Here is a 21,807-nt window from a genome sequence, read left to right as displayed (position 1 = left end):
GGCCATCCTCCCACCCCGCTCCTATTGGCCACTGTGTCAGCGACGAGGCCGGATCCATATGTCGGATTGGCTGGCTCCCAGAGTGGGGGTGGGGCCGACTGGACACGTTTTCCGGAGACTCTGCCGGGGCCGGGGCCGCGCGGGGGCTTTGGGGCCTGGGGATGGAGGCGGTGCGGTGCGCGGGGCACGGTGAGGGGCGGAGCCGCTGTGACATGCCTGGGGGCTGCGGGGTCCCCCGGGTGGGGCTGGGCTTTTCTGAGGCGGCCTCCCTGGGCCCGGGTTTCTTCTTTTTTTTTCCCCCGGAGGGGGGGTGTCCCTGGCGCGGGGTCCCCAGACTGGGCGTGGGGGAGTCTCCCGGGGCTGGGGGTATCCCCGGGGCTGGAGGAGCGCCCTAGCCCCGGGTCTCAGAGTGGATGCTGGGAGGCTGAGTCTCACAAGGCTGCTTTTCTCCCCCCCCAACCAGGGTCTCTCTGTTTCCTGAAAACAGGCGTCTGCGATGGGCCAAACAAAGGGAAAAGCTTCTACATGTGCGGGGTCCAGGACCAGGCGCCCTGCGGATTCACCCTCTCTACACAGTAGGTTTAGGGACGCGGAGGTTCCTGTCCTGCACACGTACCCCCCCATCCTCTGGGGTGATGCTGAGCTGTCACGGCACAGCCTGGGATGCGGTGTGTGTCACCTTAGGTTTTCCAGTGTTGGATCTGCTCTCAGATTACATTATAACAATATTCATTACTAAGCAAAGACAGCTGCTGTATATGTGTTCTGAGGAGCATTGCAGTTTAAACATATAATCTGAGTGTGGAACGGATTTATGGGAAGGCAGAAACATCCTAATCCCCACAGAGAGTCTGTAGAGTATCCTATTATTTATTGTTTTTGTTATCATAGTTCCTAGGAGCTCTAGTCATAGGCCAGGACCCCATTGCACTACCTGTGATACAAACACAGATCAAAAAGATGGTCTCTGACCCAAAAAGCTCACAGTCTAAGACTAAGATAAGAGATACAGATAAGTGGGGGAAACACAAGGGAACAATGCGATAATAGTCATCATGATAGGCAGCAGACTGATCACACCAACTGATTAATAGTTATCAACTTTTTTGTAGTCATGGTAAAGGAGATGTGTCAGGATGTAAAATGTCAGCCCTTATCTCCAACTAGCCTACACACCTTCAACTCGGATGCCCATATGCATCATATACACTCATCATGGGCTACAAAATACCGTGGTTTGTAGATGTAGCCATAGACCATCCTGCAGTTCACCCACAGATTAGCTAGTAATATCAATATCTTACCTCTTAATCTTTCTATATAAAAACCAGAGATTCAATTGTCTCCCATCTTGACTACCCCTTTATAAATTATACCAAAACAATACAGAAGACCTGGGTTAATCATGGGTTCAAGAAAACCAATGTTTTTGTTACATAAATGGCATTTCATGTCTTAAGTACTGGAAACTAAGAGAGAAGGGATTAGCCCTTTTATTAATTTTAAGGGAAATGGGGGCTGTTTGGGGAGCCCCAACAATGAGCTATTAGTTCTGTGAACCCGACCTCCTACATGTCTATGAACGAAGGTGTCTTTGAGATCTTCCTGTAAGGATTTTGCCTTAAGCATTTGTTTCTGCTATTGCTCTTACTCAAGCAGCTCAAATCTTTTCCCCCCACCTTCAGCCTTCCTGCTTCCTACTGCTTGATCCATGAGAAGTACATGGTGGAGCTGCAAGTTCTGATTCAGCAACAGGACAGAGAAGAATACAAGTAGGTTTGTCCAAAGGGAACATGTACAGCATGCAATTCCCATTAATTTGAAAAGTTAGGATAACTCTTCCTTCTTGTGGCAGCACAGCCTGATCACTGTCCTGCTTGGTGTATACATTTCTGCGGGTTTGCATATTATTTTTCAAATATGGCAGGTTCCAGTTCCTAAGAGCATAGAATGTAAATAACTGGATTGAGGTGGGATGTCTTTGTTGTACTGAAATTGGCATCATTTTAAAACAGTATGACTCTTACAACGTTAAATTGTAGATATCATTGGATGGATTGTATGTGTGTTGGACACTGCAAGGCCTACAAAAAATCAGCTCCCAACAAAGTTCAGTTTCTATTGGCTAGACATAGTTTGTATAGATAGTACACAGTGATGTGATATAAGAATTTTATTGGCATGAGTTTGTGATGATCACATTAATCGTGCGTGGTAAAGCCATTTCTGAGTTATCCAGATCATCAGAAACAAGTGCTGGTATAACTTTTATAGAGTGTCGTCATGTAGTCTCTGTATGACACACATGTTACAGGAAAATCTATTTTAGGAACATTACGGAGATTTAAAAAAAATCATAGTACTATTTTTTGTGTCCTTGTGCCTGTGTCTTGGTCAGCATGAGTCCAAATGGGCTGGGCTCAGACAGAGAATTAACGCTAATAAATGGTGTAAAATAGAATCCTGTACATAAAAATGTCATAATTTAGTCTAGCTCTGGCCAGCCCAGGACTAAAAATGAGAGCCAGGTCCCACTAGAAAGGCTCAGATCTCCCCTTCAGTGACGTCAATATCCCATTTCTAGTCCTGCTGGGCCATTGGATATTGGACACTAAAGTTGTCACTGGCCCAAGATCATCGTAGGTCTCGGACATGTATGGTTTTTGAGGGAAATTCTACAGTAGGGGTGGGGAGGAAACATTTGTTTGGCAGGTTAATGATGTTTGTTTGTTTGTTTTAGCATCAGCTGTTTGAAGCTGCTCAGCAGTTGGAAATGTTAAAATAAATCCTGGGGAGTTGGATTGTTGGGCAGGTGTTACAGTTATGTGATAAATCACACAGGTGTGTGATTATTAATCAGATGCTGCCCCAATTTGTCACATGGGTATTTCTGTCATATACGTGATAGATATATCTAAATGTGAATGTATAGATACAATCTATATGCAAGTTAATGCTACTTGTAGTTTTGACATTGATTTAACATATTTTTGTTAATTGCTTATGCACAGTCTCCTATGAGATGGGTATTACCCCTTTTTACGGTTAGGAAACTTGAGTTTAAGAAGTTAAGCAAGTAGGTGGTGGAATGGAACCCAATTTTCTGACTCCCAATGCCTTGCTTGAAAAACTTAAACAAGGCTTTTTTATCATTGTTCTTTCATCTTTTGATTGATTTATTCAATAACTTTCAAAATTTTGGCTCCTTTCATGTTAAGGACCAACTTATTCTATTCAGTGATCGAATTATTTACTAGTAACAATGTTATGTTATCATAAAAGGTTTTTCTTTGGTACAATTATTTATTTATATTTATATCCCACATAAGCTCTCAACATGTGTTCAATTAAAATTCACAATGATTAAATAGAAAACAGCTGCAATCCAGTGAAAGCATCTCACAGAGCTCTGTTTGTCAGCTGCCAAATTAAAAAAGAAGCCTCCCTCTTATTCCATAGCCAAACGCCTTCCTCTCCCACCACCTCCCGTCCCCGGCTTCAAAGAAATGCATTGCACAGCCCATCTCTTAAAAGGCAAAGAAATTTGGGCTTTGGTAAACCATGAGGGGTTCCCAAGAATTTGATCATAATCAGTGACTGAATCGTGTTGAATGTTCTGTGTCACCACACCTTCAGTTTTTGTTTCAAGGCAAGAGAGGAACTATAAGCAGAGGAAATGAATGTATCCAGAGGATTTTAATATTATAGAAAGCTATGCATTGGGCAGTTACTAGATTTGATCTCATTTATTTTTCCAAAGGTCTTGAGCGATATACTAAATGCAGACAAATCACTGTAAAGTGCAGATCCAGAGACTGTCTGGGACACTGCTTGTGCAAACTGAATTTTTAAAGATCCTCTGTGATGGAACATACTGGTATATGTGTTAAACTTGCTTTCGCCGCTCATGGTTTCTCTTATTGTCCACTAGGCTATACTATCGATGCCTTAAAAGTAAGATGGAAGGGAAGAGGTGGTGTGGGAACATCCCATGGCAGGTACACATGTCATTTATATTTAAGCTCTCTGTTGCTCACAGCATGCAATTGTTTACATTTGTCCACTATGCAACCTGTAATTCAACCTGCGACGGGCTATGGGTTCCAGTGTGCAGTGCTCCGTCTGGATTTCAGGTGTCAAGCCGCTGTTCTTAAAATGAAATATTTCATGCGGGGGCCTCTCTTTACAGGCTTAGATAAAACTAACTGCCTCAGACCAAAGTACAGGGATACTCTGCGTTGTGGGCAACTTGGGTTCAGTATCCAGCTGTGGTCTCTTCTCTTTTTTTTCCCCTATCCCCATTCCCAGAGGCTGCATGGTTGATGAGACATCCTGCTTAGTCCCTGAGGTGGGGCAGTGGGTGCAAGGAATCAGCTTTATGCTTCTCATTAGTGCCTTCTACAGCCAGGCACTTACTAGTACTTGAACAGAAGGATGTCGGATCTGACACAGCCTAGCTGGAGTTATGGGAAGGGTGATATTCCCAGAATCTGATCTTTCTTGAGTGGGTTATGGCATGGTTGAGGGTGTGGATGGGGTAATATTCTTTCCTAATTCATGTTCTAAAGAATAATTTTATTTGCATATTTTGCAGGATTCCAAAGCCATCAAACCGCCAGTAGATGCAGAATCCCAGTTTGCATCAGAGCTATTCCTTAATCCCAGTGGTCAGCGAAATCCATTCAAAGTTCTAGACAAGAATTGTGAACTGTCCTCCTGGAAGCTACTTAATAAAGGCAACAGGGAAAAAAATAGCATCGAAGGAGGGAAACAGAAGGAAAAGAGAGAGCAGGCATTAAATAAAAAAAAGGAGGAGAAACTGACATCTGAATCCCAGATGGGAAGAGAGCCTCCAATGGGAATGAAGATTAAGAAAAAACAGTCTGGGGAGAAGAGGAGTGACACAGAACTTGGGGAGGAAACAGGGATCAGAGCTAAATCAAGTCAGTCTGAGGCTCAGAAAGAGAGAAACCTTTTTGGGGATAAACAAAAATACGGCACCAGTGGAGAGTCTGAGAAATCCTCTGAGCACATAGAGGAGGAGGCATGTGCGAAGCCAGTGAAAGATGCCTTGCACAGAGAAAGGAAACTAAAGCCTTCATCCCCAAGCCTTGACAGCCAAAAAGCAAGCACTGAGCCACTGAGAGAGGAGCAGCTCAGAAAGGGAGACTCAAAAAGCGACAGGGGCAAAGGAATAGAAGTGAAGGTAGATGCTGGTGGGAAGGCTAGAGAGAAGAATGTGACACCCAGAGGGTGTGTGATTTCCCAGGAGGCTACAGGCTTGTCAATACCATCAGCATTGCTCCAAGTGCCCTCTGAAGGAGGCCCAGTGGCACAGCCAGCACCATCAAAGGCAGGAATAGTGCCAGGGGAGCGAAAGTATGTGACTCAGAATACTAACAGTGATGAAGGTGAAGTTGTGTTTGTTTCTTCCAAGTTGGGCAAAGACCAACCTGATGGGTCAGTATTGGATTTGCAACAGGGGGAGGTTCGTGAGAGAACATCTGGGAAGAGTGAGCAAAGGATTTTCTCTTCCTCTTCAGGAGTTGCAACATCTTTGCAAAAGGAAGAAACCCTGGACACCAAAGCCCTTCAGAACCAACTTACAGTCCAGCTGAAACAGAAGAAGGTTGTTGTTTCTATTATACACTTCACTTCTGCTCTTCCCAGTCTCGGGGCAGCTGTTTGCATCAGCTCAGTCAAAACTAATAACCCCTACCGAGCAGTATACGTAAGGCAATATTCTCTGGAGTGCTTTGAGAAAGGTGATCACTTCAGGCTTCTGAAAACTCAGGCTAGACACAAATCAGTTGGATCTATATACACTTAAAACACTGTGTGAGAGAACTTCATATCCTCTAGCTTGGGGGTACTTAGTATTTTCTTCTCTGAGGGCCATGTCAGCAACATAGTAGGAACATATGGGCTGCACCTTAGGCTGTGTCTACATAGCAGCTGAGGGAGCGCTTTCCAGAGTGAGTAGACACGTGCTATCTCCACTCAACCTAGCGTACTACAAATAGTCGTGTGGCTGCAGTGGGATGGGCGACAGCTAGGGCTAGTTCCGCAAATCCATACCTGGGGTCAGGCAGGATTGTACTTGGGAGACTAGCCTGAGTGCTATTTGCAACTTTGCTTGAGAAGTGCTAGTACATGTCTGTCTACCTATTTTGGGAAGCGCCCAAAATTGCATCAAATGGAGGAGACTGCAGCCATGTTCACTTTTAAAAAGTTTGGTAATACTTTGGAAAAATGACTTTAAAAAGACATCGTGGAGAATATTTATGATTCCAGCTTTGCATGCTTACTCTGGGATGGAGAAAACAAGATGTGTTCTTTCGCTTTTGTTCATAATTACTAATAATAAAGATCTGAAAACTTAGAAATTCTGTTGATCCCGCATAAGTCAAAATAGAATTTAGATCTCGCTACTAGAACTATTGCTTCTGTTGGATAACATGGTGTAGAAAGGAGTAAAAATAATGAATAAAGAAAGCAATCTAGACTCAGTGCCTTGGAGAGCTGTTGAGATCTTTAGGCTATGCTGGTTGTGTTCCCCTTCTCATAATCTTAGGGAATCAGGGGTTCCTAATTCCCCTCCCCTAAAATTTAATAATAGTTATCTTATTTTCTGGTTAAAGATGCTCCAGAGATTGATATAATCCTTATACGAACTACGTTACACTTACAAATATTTTGGAGATTGCAGAATTAGGTTAAAATATCTGACTTCCTAGAATGCAAGTCTTACCCTTTTTACTTCTGACCTTTTGACTGTCCTGTGTAGAGGAGACTGGTTGGAAGTAGCTGGGGGTGGATATCAGTACCGAGTAGATAAGACGTGGATTTTTGGGTTTTGTTTTTCAGAGCACTTTGGCGACAGTGAATCTTCAGGCCCTACCGGATAAAGGCGAAAGATTATTAAAGCAAGTGCAGGGTTTGGAAGCTGCGCTCAGTGCTCTCAGCCTCTCAACAGCAGAAAGTGCAGAGGCAGGTAAGAGGATTGGTCAGTATTTTGCCAAGTGGTGTGTCCGACTACAGTGTGTACATAAGGTATAAATTCATACATGGTGTGTTGCATATATAGAGCCATGGGAATGCTAGGAAGCTGGACACAGCATATTAATTGAAACACCTGAAAATGAATGAAGGAATGTATTAAAGTTGATTATTTTATTTTTTTAAACTTTTTTTTAATTGAGAGGTGGTTTTCTCTAGTGACTTGAGCACATGACTGGACTCCAGAATTTCTGGATTCTGTTCCAGCTCTGCCAGTACTCGACTGTATGACTTAAGGCAAATCATGTATGTCACCTGTGTCTAACTGTTAACTTTTTCTCTCTGTTGAGAACCTTACTTTTTGTACAAGGTATTTCAATTATTTTGCCTCAGGTGTACAATGTACTAAACTTCATCTGCCATTTTGTGGCCAGATGTGGTTGAGCGGATACTTTTGGAGTTTCTTCACAATCCTGTATGCTAATTCACTAACCTAATTAACTGTATTAATCACCTGTGGATGAGATGGACCCTCTCAGATTCACTGGGCCATTTGTTCCTGGGCACTTGTACATGCTGAGAGTGTCAAGAAGGACACCCCTTGTAACATGGACAGATCCTCTGGGAACAGAACTGAGACTCCCATGTCTCAAATACGCCACTGAATGGTCCTTGTTAAGTGAAACCTTTTGGTCCCTTTTCCACTGTGCCACACTTGAAATGTTGACCTAAAGCTGAGAGACTACAAAGTCCATTGCCGAGCGATTAACCTTGAATGTTTCCCTTCTCAAACAGGGAACAGCGTGAGTAGTGACAATCAGGAAGAATCTCTGTGCAACCCATTCAGCAGGACGACCACTGAACCATCCAAGTCTGTGCATCTGAAAAACCCACAGCCATTCCAGGATCCTCTTGCTAAAACCTCTCTAGGATTGCATGGCTGCAGCTCAGCTCCCTCACTGGGACCCAGTCAATACTACAGTAGTGTCTATGGAGGTAAGGTTGAGTGGGCAGCAAGAAACGAGGCCTACTTGCTAGCTAGCAGTTGGCTTTTTTCAGATTAGGTACTATAATCAAGCAGCAGTTTGGAGGGAATCCTAAACTCTGTGGATGAGCAAGAGCGTCTTATTCCAGTAAATTTCTAGTTGCTTTCTTCCATAGAATCTTAGTGTAGAGAAAACTACAATGAGGTATCTTGAGGAGTAAATCCTGATAGAAGGAATATCTGGGTACATCGGGGAGTCAGAAACTTTGCTTTATTTTGTTAGGTTGGTTTCTGGCAAGCTGCTGACGTGGTCCTTCATTAAGCAGAGTATAGATCCCAGTATGCTATTCTCCATCCTGAACCAAGTGGAGAACTCCGTGGGTGGGTGGGTTTGGTGACCTATAAGATACATGAAAAAAGTTAGCTCTATGTTGCCCATGGGGATTAGGCAGTGTGATCAGATACTAATTCCTTGCAGGGTGGATTGATTTAAATCAAGGTTATTTAAATCAGCAAGCTGGAAATCTTGATTTAAATCATCAGTTTAAATTTTGTTTTGCATTGTACTCTTTAGTTTTTCTAAAGAAAAGATTCCTGTTGGTTGGTAACCATTTAAAACATGTTTATTTGCAACTAAATATAGCTTTTACACTACACTTTGTCCTTTTTTCCTCTCTATATCTATACACATTTATTTAAGCATTTATATAGCTTAATTTACATTTATTCAGATGCATAATTCATCATTTTTAATAAAAATTTAAAAATTAAGAATTTCTTATTTACTAGATCATGATTAATTTTACTTGTGATTTGTGTTAAGCTCTGTTTGGATGGAAATTCAAATTCAGTCAAAAATACATAAAAGCACCATTTAATTTTTTTATTAAATAAAACTAAAATGTTCTGGATACATAAGAAAAAAAAGTTCATCAAAATTTATTAAAGCATGTTTTGCATTTAAAACTGATTTATTAAACAAATGAAGTATTATCTGTAGTTAGTGAATTGAACTGATTTGTTTCTGGTCACCATGTCCTTCCAGATTTTAAAGCTTATAGATCTCATCCTCTAACGCCTAGTTTTTATTCATGGATTGGAAGAGGGGAAAACAAATGTTTCTGTTTTTTCAACACCCAGTTGGTTTCTTAAGGTTTGAAGAACTAGATGAATAAACTGAAATAAGAAAATATTCTTTTTGCACCTGCTGACAAAAGCTGGTTTAGCACTTCAACAAACTCTGGCTCCAGGTGCTTAGCCAGTAACTTCCACTAGTTCAATGGTTTGATTTTTTTTTTTCTTTAAAACTTGGCAGCAGACATGTACTGCTTAATGTTTTTTGTATTTATTTTTACATGATTTTAATAGATTTAAGCTTTAACCTGTGTTGTCAATTTCACATTTAAGTTTTTTTTAAAAATAAACCTCTATTTAACTTAAATTAAAAAATTGTATTTGTTAATTAAAAAATAAAACAATCAATTTTTAATCACACTCATCCATGTTTGTTACCAGGGAGGTGCACTGTGGTGTTTTCTGGAAGCCTGTAGCCATTTAACCATGCCTTTTAGCCTCTGAGCTTTAGTGGGAATTAGTGCTATAAACAGTGCTCATTCACTATGCTGCCTTTTCCTAGCAAGCGCCAGTGTGCAGGGACTGTATGGAGGCAGAATGACTGAAGATCGACTCAGGGCGGTGCACAGTGCCACAAGTGATGCCATTAACCATCTTCACAGATCTCTAGAATCCTGCCCCACAGAGGAGACTGTGGCTGAGGACCCATCTGGGTTGAAGGTGAGCCAGTAGCAGGAGAGAGCGGTACTCAGTTTGATTCACAGTTTCATGTAATCTCCATTATGAAACATAATGTCAGGGATTATGCTATAAAATGGGCAATTCCAACTTATTACCTATTCCTAGACAAATGTACTGCCTTATGTATACTGTTCCACTTAAGCCAAGAGGTGCATCAGTAAAAAGCAGAGGTTTGTCCTTCGCTTCTATCATTTTTTTGTAGGAAGAGCAAACTGCAGTACTGCGAGTGACGTATGAATCTTCAGTTTTACCAGAAGACTTTTAGCGTTCTGTCAGCTACATTGGAACCTTATCACTTTTCTTCTTCTCTAAGATTGTAAAGTCTTTGGGATAGAGGCCATGTCTATGTATGTATTTACAGAGCACCTAGCACAATGGGGCTCTGATCCTGATTGGGTTCTCTGGGTGCTGCTTTAGTCTAAATATAACATACAAAAACTATGCTGAAATAATGTTATTTAGGATGTAAAGTCACTTACTCGACAGTTAGGAAATGCCAGATTAAGGCTGCCTGTACAACCATAATTCAGCCCCCTCATGTGTATGCATTATGATATAGTTCTTAATACATAATCACATATGGTTTTTTCCCTGCAGGAAAATAACTTGAGATGGTTTGAATAGTGAGTTTGGCACTAGTGAAAGGTGTTAGGTGGACAAGCTTAGAGACTGAAGTTCTCTGTCTGTACATGGCATGAGTAGTACAGTGGATATCTCTTCACAGTTCTTCTACTACTCATTCTTCCTCTGATCATCATCTTAATTGCGATCCTCTGTGCTGGTCTCAGACACAGCTGCCCGCTTCTTGTTCTTTTTGTATGTACTCTAACCTACCATAGAATTTAGCCCAAGCTGTGTTGTAGATTAGAGCACTCCCTGTTGAATAGACAGTGAAGGGTGGTAAGTACAGTTAGCTCCCAAATTTTGCAGCTATGTGCTGCAAAGCCTTTTAGCAATTCATAGTTTCATAGAGTTTAAAGACTGAAAAGATCATTAGATCATCTAATCTGACCTCCAGTATGTCTCAGGCCATTAAATTTCACCCAGTTACCTCTGTATTGAGCCCAAAGCATAACTTGGCTAAAGCACATCTTCCAGAAAGGCATCCAGCCTTTGAAGACTCCAAGAAATGGGGAACCCACCCTTGGTAATTTGTTCCAGTGGCTAGTCACCCTCACTGTTTTAAAAACTTGTGCCTTATTTCTAATTTGAATTTGTCTGGCTTCGGCTTCAGCTTCAAGCCGTTTGTTCTTGTTACACCTTTCTCTACTAGAATAGAGAGCCCTTTAATATCTGGCATTTTTTCTCTGTGAAGGTACTTATACGCTGTTATCAAGTCACCTCTCAATCTTTTTGATAAGCTAATTTTTCAACATCCTCTTTTAAAATGTGGATATCAGACCTGTGTGCAGTATTCCAGTATCAGCCATACCAATAATGTATACAGAGATAAAATCACCCATATACTCACTACTCCTATGTTTATATAGCCAAAGATCACATTAGCCCTTTTTGCCACAGTATTGCACGAACCGAGTCTGGGGAACCAAAAGAAAATCTGTCCCTGCTGGGCAGATTTAATTGTCATTCTTTAATCCTCATGAAGAACTACAGTGACAGCTACTCTATAAAAACGCTGATAGCTGTGCCATTGCCAACTCTCTGCCACAATCAGATGGACTCTTTCATTATTAAAAATAGCTTTTTGCCTTACTCAAGTACAGAAATCAGTCCTATACAGTAGATAGTAGAGGAATACTAAGAGAATGAATAAATGGTCAAACTTGACCTCCTCCAACATTATTAGGAGTTGATGGTTGCTAAATGTAGTTAGTCATGAAAAAATTCCTTTACTCTCAATGACACCTCAGATTTCCACTACAGGTCATATGATAAATTAGTTTGGATGCTTATACAATAATATAACATACAGGGTCAGAAGTTGCATTATTTGCTAGACAGGATGCCCAAGGATAAAAACTCAATTATTGTTTTTTAAACTTTCCTACACTGGATAGATCTGTTTCTCAGACGGTGATCTCTTTCATAGTAAAATAAAGCCTTTAAAATGACATGCTCATAAAAGATCTTTCATATTTCTTTACAAATATTGTACATTTAAAAATTTCTTCCAGCTTGTGTGTGAAGTACTAGCACAAGTTAGTCTGTCTTATAACATTTATAGTGTCTTGCTATTGCAAAAAGTCTGATCTCAGAGTAACTAGTACCACTCTGAGATGTTTGTGTTGGTTTGGAAAGAAAACTGACAGACAAGTGCTGAGTGTACAGTTGCCCTAAAACAGAACTTGACTGATCAACTTGGCATTGAGGACAGAAATGTCTGAGAGCAATGTCTCTGAATGGCAATTACACTTTACATTCTGTACTTAATCTTTTCAGATCCCATTGTTGCTGCACCAGAAGCAAGCACTTGCATGGCTACTCTGGAGGGAGAGTCAGAGACCCTGTGGAGGAATTCTGGGTAAGTAACATAATAATGCAATGTATCTATTTGGGGTGCATTTTTCTGGCAAGAACATGCCTTGTAACTAATTCTCCACCATGGTGGCAGTGGTGAAAGCGTATTTTAGTCAGGATCCATTTCCTGGAGAATCCTGGTTTCCTTGTCTCCCATCCAGATATGGGTCAGCAGCCCATAGCAAATCATAGCTTACAGTAGTAAGTTCTTCAAGATCAACAAATATCATACTATGTTACTTGTGAGTTTGAGATGCTTCAGCATAGATTTGAGCTATGCAGACTCATTCCATGCCGTAATCTTGACTTTCCCTCTTCTTTTTCTTCCAGCAGATGATATGGGCCTGGGGAAGACTCTAACAATGATTGCACTCATTCTGGCCCAGAAAAGGCTAGAGAAGGGGAAAGGAAAGGAGAAGAAATTGGAAATGTGGCTGTCGAAACACGGTATAGAACAATTATACTGCAAAACAATGCTGGTACTTCAAGTGTCTGGGCTCTCTAAAAGATGTGCACTGTGTGTGGGCAACATGCATTGTGGTACCTGGATGGTCCAAGTCTGACCCACAGTGTGCTACAAAGTGGCTGCCCTACACTTGGCTCTGGAGGTGCAGCCTGCAGAAAGTGTATGCTGGGATCATAGTGCTCCACTCAATCAGGATAGAGATGTGAATGCTGGGATTTGTAGTCTGTCTCCATTTAGCCAGGATTAAGGCAGATGCGTACTGCTCCATTATGTGCAAGTAATATACAGTCTTGCCCTTGGATATGTATGCAGCTCCTTCTGAAGTCAGTGAGTTGCACGTGAATATCAGAAGGCTACATTTTTCCCCTATGTTTGCCCCTGGGATTTCTGCAAGCTGTTAAATGTGCCCCTCAGTTGGGTGGAGTTTAGTAACTGTGTGTGTGGCCATAGTCTGCCCGTCTGCCTGCCTGCCCAGTATGTAGGAACTACAGGTCTTTCTTAAATCTTTGTTGGATGTTATGCTATTTGGTTGGTCAAAGTCCTAGCAAGATTGCTAAGGATGTGTCTGTGAGAAATCCAAACACTGCTATAGAACTCACCTATTACCATTTACCCTGGGAGAGATTCTTGGGATCCAAATGACTGTTAGTTTGTGAGGGGTTTTGTGTGTAATTCCCCGCCCCTCCTTGAATCTCTGCAAGGAGGATTCTGCCAGCACTATGTGGTACAGAGAACTAAAAACACCATTCCATCTCTGAGGGTGAAGGAAAGAATCCCCTATGGCAGGGGGGGGCAAACTATGGCCCGCGGGCCAAATCTGGCCCCTCAGGGCTTTGGATGCGGCCCGCAGATTTGCCACCCCTGTGGTTCTGTGGGCCCCGCGCTGCTCCGGGAAGCGGCTGGCACCACATCCCTGGGGAATGGGGTGGCAGAGGGCTCCGCGCGCTGCTCTTGCCTGTGGGTTCCTTCCCTGAAGCTCCCATTGGCCGGGAATGGGGAACCGCGGCCAATGAAAGCTTTGGGGGAGGTACACACAGGTGCGCGGAGCCCTCTGTGCCCCCTCCCCCAGGGGGCCGCAGGGACATGGTGCTGGCCACTTCCTGGAGTGGCGTGAAGCCGGGGCCACCTGCCCTGGCCTCAGTGCGGGCCACTGCTACTCCGGAGCTGCTCCAGGAAAGCAGTGCCGGGCTGGAGCCCAAACCCCTCCTGCACCCCAACTCCCTGCCCTGAGGCCCCTGCCGCACCACATACCCCACCTGCACCCTAATCCCCTGCCCTGAGCCTCCTTCTGCACCCCTCCCTGCACTCCAACCCCCTGCCCTGAGCCCCCTGCCGCACCTCTCCTGCACTCCTGCCCTGAGTGCACTCCACACCCCTCCCTGCACCACTGCCCTGAGCCGCCTCCTGCACCCCAACCCCCTTCCCTGAGTCCCCTCGTACATTGTGCACCCCTCCTGTGCCCCAGCCCCTTTCCCTGAGCTCCTTCCTGCACACCGCACTCCCCCTGTCCCAGCCCTACATTCATGGCCCTGCAAGCAATTTCCCCACCCCGATGTGGCTCTTGGGCCAAAACGTTTGCCCACCTCTGCCCTATGGGTATTTAATCTATACTTAGTTTTGAAGCATAGAAGCTAGGTAATGTTATGCATATCTTGTACTAAAGCAAGTGGAGATTGCATATGTCCTCCTACAGTCTGGGGAAAAAAAAAAAACCCCAACCCTGCAGACTTTTCAAGTTCTGATTGCACTGGTGTATCCTGTGTGCACACATGCACAGAACTGACTTGTATACAGAAACGTTTGTTATTAATTTATTTTCTCAGAATGATGGCTCCATCCTCATTTAATTTGTTATGAGTTTTGTTTTTTTTATTCCTCCCAAAAATGTTACCAGGATTTTCTGTGTGTCTTAAGCAATCAGTATTTCTTTTTCCTAAAACAAAACTTAAATATTTGCATAGATGATTTTCATGAGATGTCACATTCTGGCTTTTTTTCCTAGACTTTCAGCATGCTAAAACAGAAATAATTAAGTGTGATAATAAGGCACTTTAGTCTTTCAGTGCTTCTTATTGAAATCCTTATTTGTTATTCTAGTAAGGCTTCATGCATGAAATTTTTGTTAATACAAAATAGCAACAAAAGAATGTCAAGTACATGAAAAATAAGCTGAGCTTTAAAATATTTTTGTTTGCGTGTGGTGTTTTTAATATTATACAGATTTTTCTCCAAAATGTACAACTGCAGGAATACACTGAAGAACTGAAACACTTAATAAAGACACATCTTCTTTGCAGAACCATGCGAATGGGAAGAGTGGGCCTGCTCCTCTAAATAGATGGAAGGTTTGGAAAGTCAAGGCAGCTGGTTGGGAAATCCCATCCTAATTGTACTCAAATGAGAAGATTCTGAAATCTCTTCCTTTTCTTGTCTTTCTATTTAAGATTCCTCTGTCGTCCTCTCCCGAGGTACTTTAATCGTCTGTCCAGCATCCCTGATCCACCACTGGAAAAAGGAGGTTGAGAGACATGTAAGCAGTGGCAAACTGAGGGTCTGTCTGTACCATGGCCCCAACCGGAACAAGCAAGTAGAGGCGTAAGTGCAAAGCCATAGCAGTTCTGCGCAGGAGAAGCAAAACGCTAAGCAGGAGCTCAGTGGCTGAGCTGTCTTGGGGAGAAGCCCCCAACAGTAGAACTGTAGGAGGCATAGGGAGTCAGGATTGATTGAAGCATTGGCTCTTACAGAACAGCATCCTACATGTTCATCCTTGAGTGTTGATTTTGCTGCCTTGCAGAAGGGGTTCCTGATGGGTCTCATTGCTGACAAGCATGTCTCTTCTTTTTGTACAGCCTCTCTGAATATGACATTGTTGTCACCACCTACCATCTTCTCTCCAAAGAAATTTCCACGAAGAAGGAAGAGGGAGAGGTCCCTGCTGAGGACCATGATGTGGGGGTGAGATACATGCAGTTGACAAGGGGGCTGCTTTATACAGAGAGACTTAAAAATCATACTAGATTGAGAAGTTCTTTAACCTATTATTGTTACAAGAAACACCTAAGATTATTGAACATGGAAAAATATTACTTTTTCAATCCCCCGTTGCTGTGAGAGACTTATACAAACAGGAGAAACTGACTGGAGACAATCAAGTTGTCAAGTGCACAAAGTAAACAGGAAAAAGTAGAGTATCTATCCTAAGCTTTGTTACAATAATCATGTTACTTTTAATAGTAGTAACTAACCAGGGCTTGGACTCCAGCCCAAGCCCAAATGTCTGTCCACATTGCAGTTTTATAGACCTGCACCCTGAGGCCCGCAAGCCTGAGTCAGCTGACATGGACCAGCCATGTGTGTGTTCTTGCAGTGTAGATATACACTAAAGTCAAAACTACTTTCAATTGGCTGTATGGTAGAGATGAAGTACACTTCAATTCACTGGGTGCACTTTGTATGTGATATTAACTTTTATGCCTTACATCTGTATGCACAAGAGACCCAAATATGTCTCCCGCAGCCATTGGATCTATGTATTTCCACACACTTGTAAATGTAAAATCTCCCCTCATGGATTAATGAGATGGGATTTATCTTTTGGGGTGCATTACATTTATCCTTTTGTCATAACCTGGCGAAATTCTGCTTGTCCAGAATGAATATGTTTTTGGGCAGGATATTAAAATATGCATTTTTTTCATTATCATCCATAATCATGGTAAAGGACAGCCAAGGACACTTTGATCTGGGGTAGTAGACTTTCTTGACAGTTTTGCAGAGCTACTTGACTGAAATAAGCAGTGAATGTTATAAAGGGGTGGAGAGAGAACCGCAATAGAAGTGGTGACTAAGACCTCTGCTCACATTTGTGGGGACTTCCACCAGAGAAAGACTTCCTGCCAAAAAAACCCTATCGACTTGTGGCTTTCCAGGATAAGGGGTTTTTTCCCCCCAGCCTGATATAGAATTATAAATTCAAGCCTGCTTTCTCCTCCAGGATACATCATGTCCCTGCTCTCCTCTGCTCCGAGTAGCCTGGGCTCGGATTATACTGGATGAGGCCCACAATATCAAAAACCCCAAAGTTCAGACCTCTATAGCTGTGTGCAAACTGAGAGCCAGTGCCAGATGGGCTGTCACCGGGACGCCTATACAGAACAACCTGCTGGATATGTACTCACTGCTCAGGTGAGCTGACCACGTGGGAAACAATATAACCCTGGTAACCATAGCTTTGTCTATGGGCATCGTCCAGTCATCTTAAACCAAAGATCCTGGTGTAGAGTAACTTTGCTAGTGGTGGGGATTCCCAATCCAGTTATTCTTTAGTAATTCAATACCACCAAGCAGCTTATGGTAGTGCAGACTTCTCAGGTGACTGGATTTTGGCTAGGCCAGTAGTTTTACCTCAGTTCTCTGTATGGCATTAGAATCTACACCTGTAGATAAGGTGGTCCACAGCCTAGTTGCTCTGTATCCTGGGCCATTGACCTATTGCTTATGGTTTTGCTTCCATAAACAAGGGGGTTAGGTAAGTTATTAATCTATTGTATGCTCTTACAGGAGAATTGAACTGACCATGGCATTGACCTTAATGAACAGCTGTGTTCACTCAATAGTCATTGTTTCTCTCCTGTGGCATTGCTAGGGCTTCATTAGAATGAGGGAGCGTGTGCTTATTACAGTAGTTTCCGACAAATTAGTTATGAATTTAGATGGCTCTGCAAAAAGTGGCTCTAGTTGGGTCATAAGCGGGTTGAACACTTGTTACTTTTGAAAACAATCAAATATCTGATTTAATCCCTGAGTTTAGCTTCAAGCTGGCTGATTGGAGGGGAACTTTTGCACAAACTTGAGATGAACAGATTGTTTGTTTGTTTTTAGAGAGATGGGAGTTTGAAGCATTAAATGTGATGCCTTTTGGCAAATTCTTATGCTGTTTTTCTTTTTGCCATCTTAAAAATAAATAAATAAATAAAAAATGAGGTGTTCAGAGGTGTACTAACTAAGAGGAGGTGATCCCTGCTGAACCAACAGCACTGCCCCCTAAAACCATTGGGAGCAAGATTTCTCTGATCATCAGGCAGTTTGTGTTTTAGTGTGCAAAGATGTGTCAGTGCTACGTCTGAATATAGATTCTGTTACTGTTGTGGGCTTTTGTTTGAGGGAATTTGATGTAAACAGAACACGAGGCTGTTTTGGATGGGAAGCAATCCGATTCTCTTCTGATCTTCTTGAGACTAACCAAAGAACTTCACTTAAACTGGCATTAATTTTCTTTTCTCTCCTCTCCTGGTAGGTTTCTGCGTTGCTCTCCCTTTGATGAATTCAAGCTGTGGAAGAATCAGGTAGATAACAATACAAAGAAAGGGGGAGAGAGATTGAGTATCTTAACCAGGAGTCTCTTATTGCGGAGAACCAAGGACCAGTTGGACTCGACTGGCAAGCCCCTGGTAATGACCTCTCTCCTCTTCTGGGTGTGGGAAAGGGATCTGCGCCCTCCATGTAGCAATCAGATGGTAGTTTTTCATATAGGGGCTTGTCACTCTGCGACTGGTTTTTCCCTTTGTTCTGCAGTTTAGGATGCAAGACCAGACCCTGTCATTCACCGGCAAGGAGGCTTGGCTTCCTCTTCAGGGAAACCAACCCAGCTTCCCAAAATGGAACAAAAAGCTCATTATATATTGTTTTCCTAATGAAGTTAGGAAGTTTAAAATATTCTACAGAGCAGAGAGTCAGTGAACTGAATTCTTACATCCAACAAATGGCCAGGTCAAAATGGTGAGCCTGGATACTCTGAGAAGAGAAATAATCAGGTATCAGATTTATCTTATTCAGGCTAGCCGTTCCTACTACTGGGATTTTAACAGCAATGAAATACCAAAGATGGCCTTCCATGGCTACTTACAATTTAAGATAGCAATTGGTTTCCTCTAATGGATTATTTGGGGTATCTCGGCATACAGAACTTATTTAAAAAAATATATATATATATATTTTATAAAAGGCTACATCTAGAAAGGTTGTGCAGCTAGCTTGTAGTACCTAATTGTGAACGGTGTACCAAGTAGCTGCTTTCTCAACCCCAGAAATTAGTCATGCCCTAGTAAGCATGTAGCAGTTGAGGCTTAGTTTGTTTTGCCTTTTAATACTGACTGATATAAACAGAGCATTTGACTTCCTTTAAACCTGAGTGCTAACCAAGCAGAGCTTATCAGCTCTCTAAACACCCAGTTTGTACCATGATTGCTTTAGGATGATTAGGTTTAGCACAGAAAGAAGGGTGCCATTTCCTGAGATCTGTGCTACACTATGTTAACTCTTGGACTAAAAGCTGGGTCAAAATGCAGCAGCACGTTGTTGTTGGTCAGTGACTGGCAGGTGTGATCCTCTTTGGAACTGTAGAGCAGAGGAGAAACCCAGTAGTGAGTCTCAATATTCAAAGAGGAATATAAGGCATCTGATTTCTTTCCATGCAATATATTAGCAAATTAAACGTTTTATAGCTCAGTGTTGTCAACTCTAGTGATTTTTGAGGTTTTGTGATTTTTTTTTTTAGTGTTTTTCCTAAAGCCCCAGCTCCTGGGATCATGATATTGTATGAGAGTTTCAGCTTTAATTTAAAATAAGTAAGTTTCTGGCCCTCATGATTGCAGAGAAAAGCATGAAAATGTGAAGCAAGTATAGCCTAAGGGATGGAAAAACAGAAGGCTAATAAAAAGAACCCAACATTACTTTTTTAATCTTTTTATTTTGGTGGGGCTGGACTCAGTTTTTGAATGTTTGGGGTTGGCAATTGTGAGTTCATCCTTAACCTTGCTATTTCTTATGTGAAGAATGCCAGGGAACTTGGCATCTGGAGGGATGAACTACAAGCTGGGGGGAGGGGTTTTCAGCAATGGCGTTGGGGCTGGAATTGGGTGGGATTGTTGCCTGAGGTGAGAAATGTTCAGTAGTCTCCCTGGCATCTGCTTCCAGAACAATCACCTCACCTCAAATGAGGCATGTTCACTCTTAGCTGTTGAACCTGCAGGGAAGGTGGCTGGGGATGCATGTATGTGGGCTGTAGGGATGCCTATCCAATAGGATTTTTAAGTTTCAGTGGACATTGTAGATGTTCCTTTTGTGTATATATTCTCTAACTCTGCCCAAACTACCTCTCTCCTTATCAGCCTCGCTTGTTAGCTACTGTGGCTGTGATGAGGAACCTGAGGGTGTTACTGTACCTGCAGAAGCAGAGCCAACAGGGAGTGCTCTACATGGCTTAGCATCTTTAATTTGAGTGAAGGATTTTTTTATTTTTTTTTAAAGATTCAAATCAGATGAGAAACCTCATCCCATCCTTATCACATCCTATCCATTTAGGACCTGATGTGCTTGACCCATTTTAAAATATAGCGCCATCCTGCTAGGCCTGGTAATCCATGGCTTCTGCCACATGTCGGCTCATGGCTGCCATTTTGTGGTTATTCCTTGACTCTTGAACGTTGTGGGGAGGACCACGGGAAACCCTGCTCTGTAGAAGGCCACAGGGGCTTCAGCGTTCTATCCAAAGCAGTGTGAAAGATTTCCTCCCAAGGAGCTGAGCATGTTGCCTGCACAGCATTCCTGGGCCATCTGGCCTGGGGAACGACAAGCTGTTCGATCTCTGAGACGACAGAGTCTTGCATACGTTGTTCGGTGATGTTGGATTCAATGAAGCTGAAGGAATCAGCAGTGATCATGGGGCTTTCTGAAATCTCTACACAGTAAATGGCTGACTCTGTTTGTGTTTTCTCTCTAGGTATCTCTGCCTGAGCGACGCACTCAGTTGCACCGGTTAAAACTCTCAGAAGATGAGCAGTCTGTGTACAATGTGCTCTTTGCAAGATCAAGGTATGAGTGTCTAAGAAGGAGGGAGGATGGTGACTTCCCATCCTTTCCAATTCTTATTTTCATCTTACAGTGAAATCTTATTAAGCTAGGAGTTGACTGTCTGGGCAAATTCTGCTTTCCAAATAATTTCTGGCTGTGTATATGCTAGACACTTTTTGGAAATCTCCTACCTTTGCACTCCCATCATTGCAGCTCCACCATTCTTGTAACAGTGGGATCACTAGTATAAACAGATCATTGGTGTTTTTACCACCATCTTAAACACAGCTAGGAGCAGCTCGCAGTGATACAGTGGTTAAAAACTCCTATGACTGCCTGTGCCCTGTACTACCACCCTGAATGTTAGTGTAAAATGGCGAGAGATTTCTGTGACCTTACCCAGGGTACTGGACTGTTAGACAACTGTGTCCCCTCAGTTCTCCAGCCTGGGGTGCCTTTTACACTGCTTTGCTGTGAGAGCAGCCACTCCTGGCCAGCTCTCACACAGCCTCTAGCATGTAAACTATTCCCAGCTGAGTTATATGAGTGCTCTTAGCCAGCCACTCCTGAACTATATTGCAGAGTAACACCAGCAAATTCCCAGTCCCAGACTTGTCCCCAGACGTGTGTCTTGTACTGCCCTGCTCTTTCCTTCTGGACAATACAAGCTCATCTAAAGTTCATAATTTCATTAATAGAAAATAATATGCAAATACCGTATCTCAAATGGAGTTTCCCAAACACTTCAATCCAAACACACGGGTTTAGATAAAACAATAAAAAATTTATTAACTACAGAAAGATAGATTTTTAAGTGATTACGAGTAATGAGGTATGTAAGTCATAATTGGATACAAAGAAATAAAAGGTTAAATGCAAGCTAATACCTAACTTAACAAGCTAAGTGAATTTACAGCAAAAAGGTTTCTCTTACAACATGCAGACAGCAATCTGGTTAGATACCTCCAGCCAGGACCCCTCCCGCAATTCAGTTATGCTTTTGCCTTTCAAACATGGTTGGTGCCGTGAGAAGAGATGAAGGGGAGAGGTGATTTGGGGCTTCTGTTGTTCATTTTTATAACTTTTTTTCCTCATTTTTAAATTGTTTCCATGGGAAACCCCAGCTGTTCCATTGCCAAGAAGTAAATTTCTCACTCGCACCCTTCTTCCTGCCAAAGAATGGCCGCTTAATCAGGTGATAGTCCATTTGATT

At 42.5% G+C, this 21,807-nt stretch overlaps 1 protein-coding gene across 8 annotated transcripts in view; it reads left to right on the top strand.

Moving 5' to 3' along the window:
- The first annotated feature begins 43 nt into the window (after positions 1–43).
- Positions 44–21,807, top strand: part of TTF2 (transcription termination factor 2) — a 35,523-nt gene continuing 13,759 nt past the window's right edge. The window contains exons 1-15 of one of the 8 annotated variants that reach the window (XM_037908561.2): positions 58–189; positions 464–575; positions 1,686–1,772; positions 3,932–3,998; positions 4,595–5,629; positions 6,868–6,994; positions 7,795–7,995; positions 9,621–9,778; positions 12,200–12,281; positions 12,611–12,724; positions 15,188–15,338; positions 15,593–15,698; positions 16,738–16,928; positions 18,040–18,193; positions 20,524–20,615. In XM_037908561.2, coding sequence (XP_037764489.1) covers positions 162–189; positions 464–575; positions 1,686–1,772; positions 3,932–3,998; positions 4,595–5,629; positions 6,868–6,994; positions 7,795–7,995; positions 9,621–9,778; positions 12,200–12,281; positions 12,611–12,724; positions 15,188–15,338; positions 15,593–15,698; positions 16,738–16,928; positions 18,040–18,193; positions 20,524–20,615 — 2,705 coding nt within the window. In that variant the 5' untranslated portion in view covers positions 58–161. Of the gene's footprint in view, positions 190–463; positions 576–1,685; positions 1,773–3,931; positions 3,999–4,594; positions 5,630–6,867; positions 6,995–7,791; positions 7,996–9,620; positions 9,779–12,199; positions 12,282–12,607; positions 12,725–15,187; positions 15,339–15,592; positions 15,699–16,737; positions 16,929–18,039; positions 18,194–20,523; positions 20,616–21,807 lie in introns of all 8 variants that reach the window. The other 7 variants (XM_037908541.2, XM_043538609.1, XM_037908550.2 and 4 more) reach the window with 7 other exon arrangements.

Source organism: Chelonia mydas, chromosome 1 (genome assembly GCF_015237465.2).
Source record: "Chelonia mydas isolate rCheMyd1 chromosome 1, rCheMyd1.pri.v2, whole genome shotgun sequence".
Taxonomy (NCBI): Eukaryota; Metazoa; Chordata; order Testudines; family Cheloniidae; genus Chelonia; species Chelonia mydas.
The sequence above is the reverse complement of the archived record's forward strand: the minus strand, read 5'-3'. Positions and strand labels throughout refer to the sequence as shown.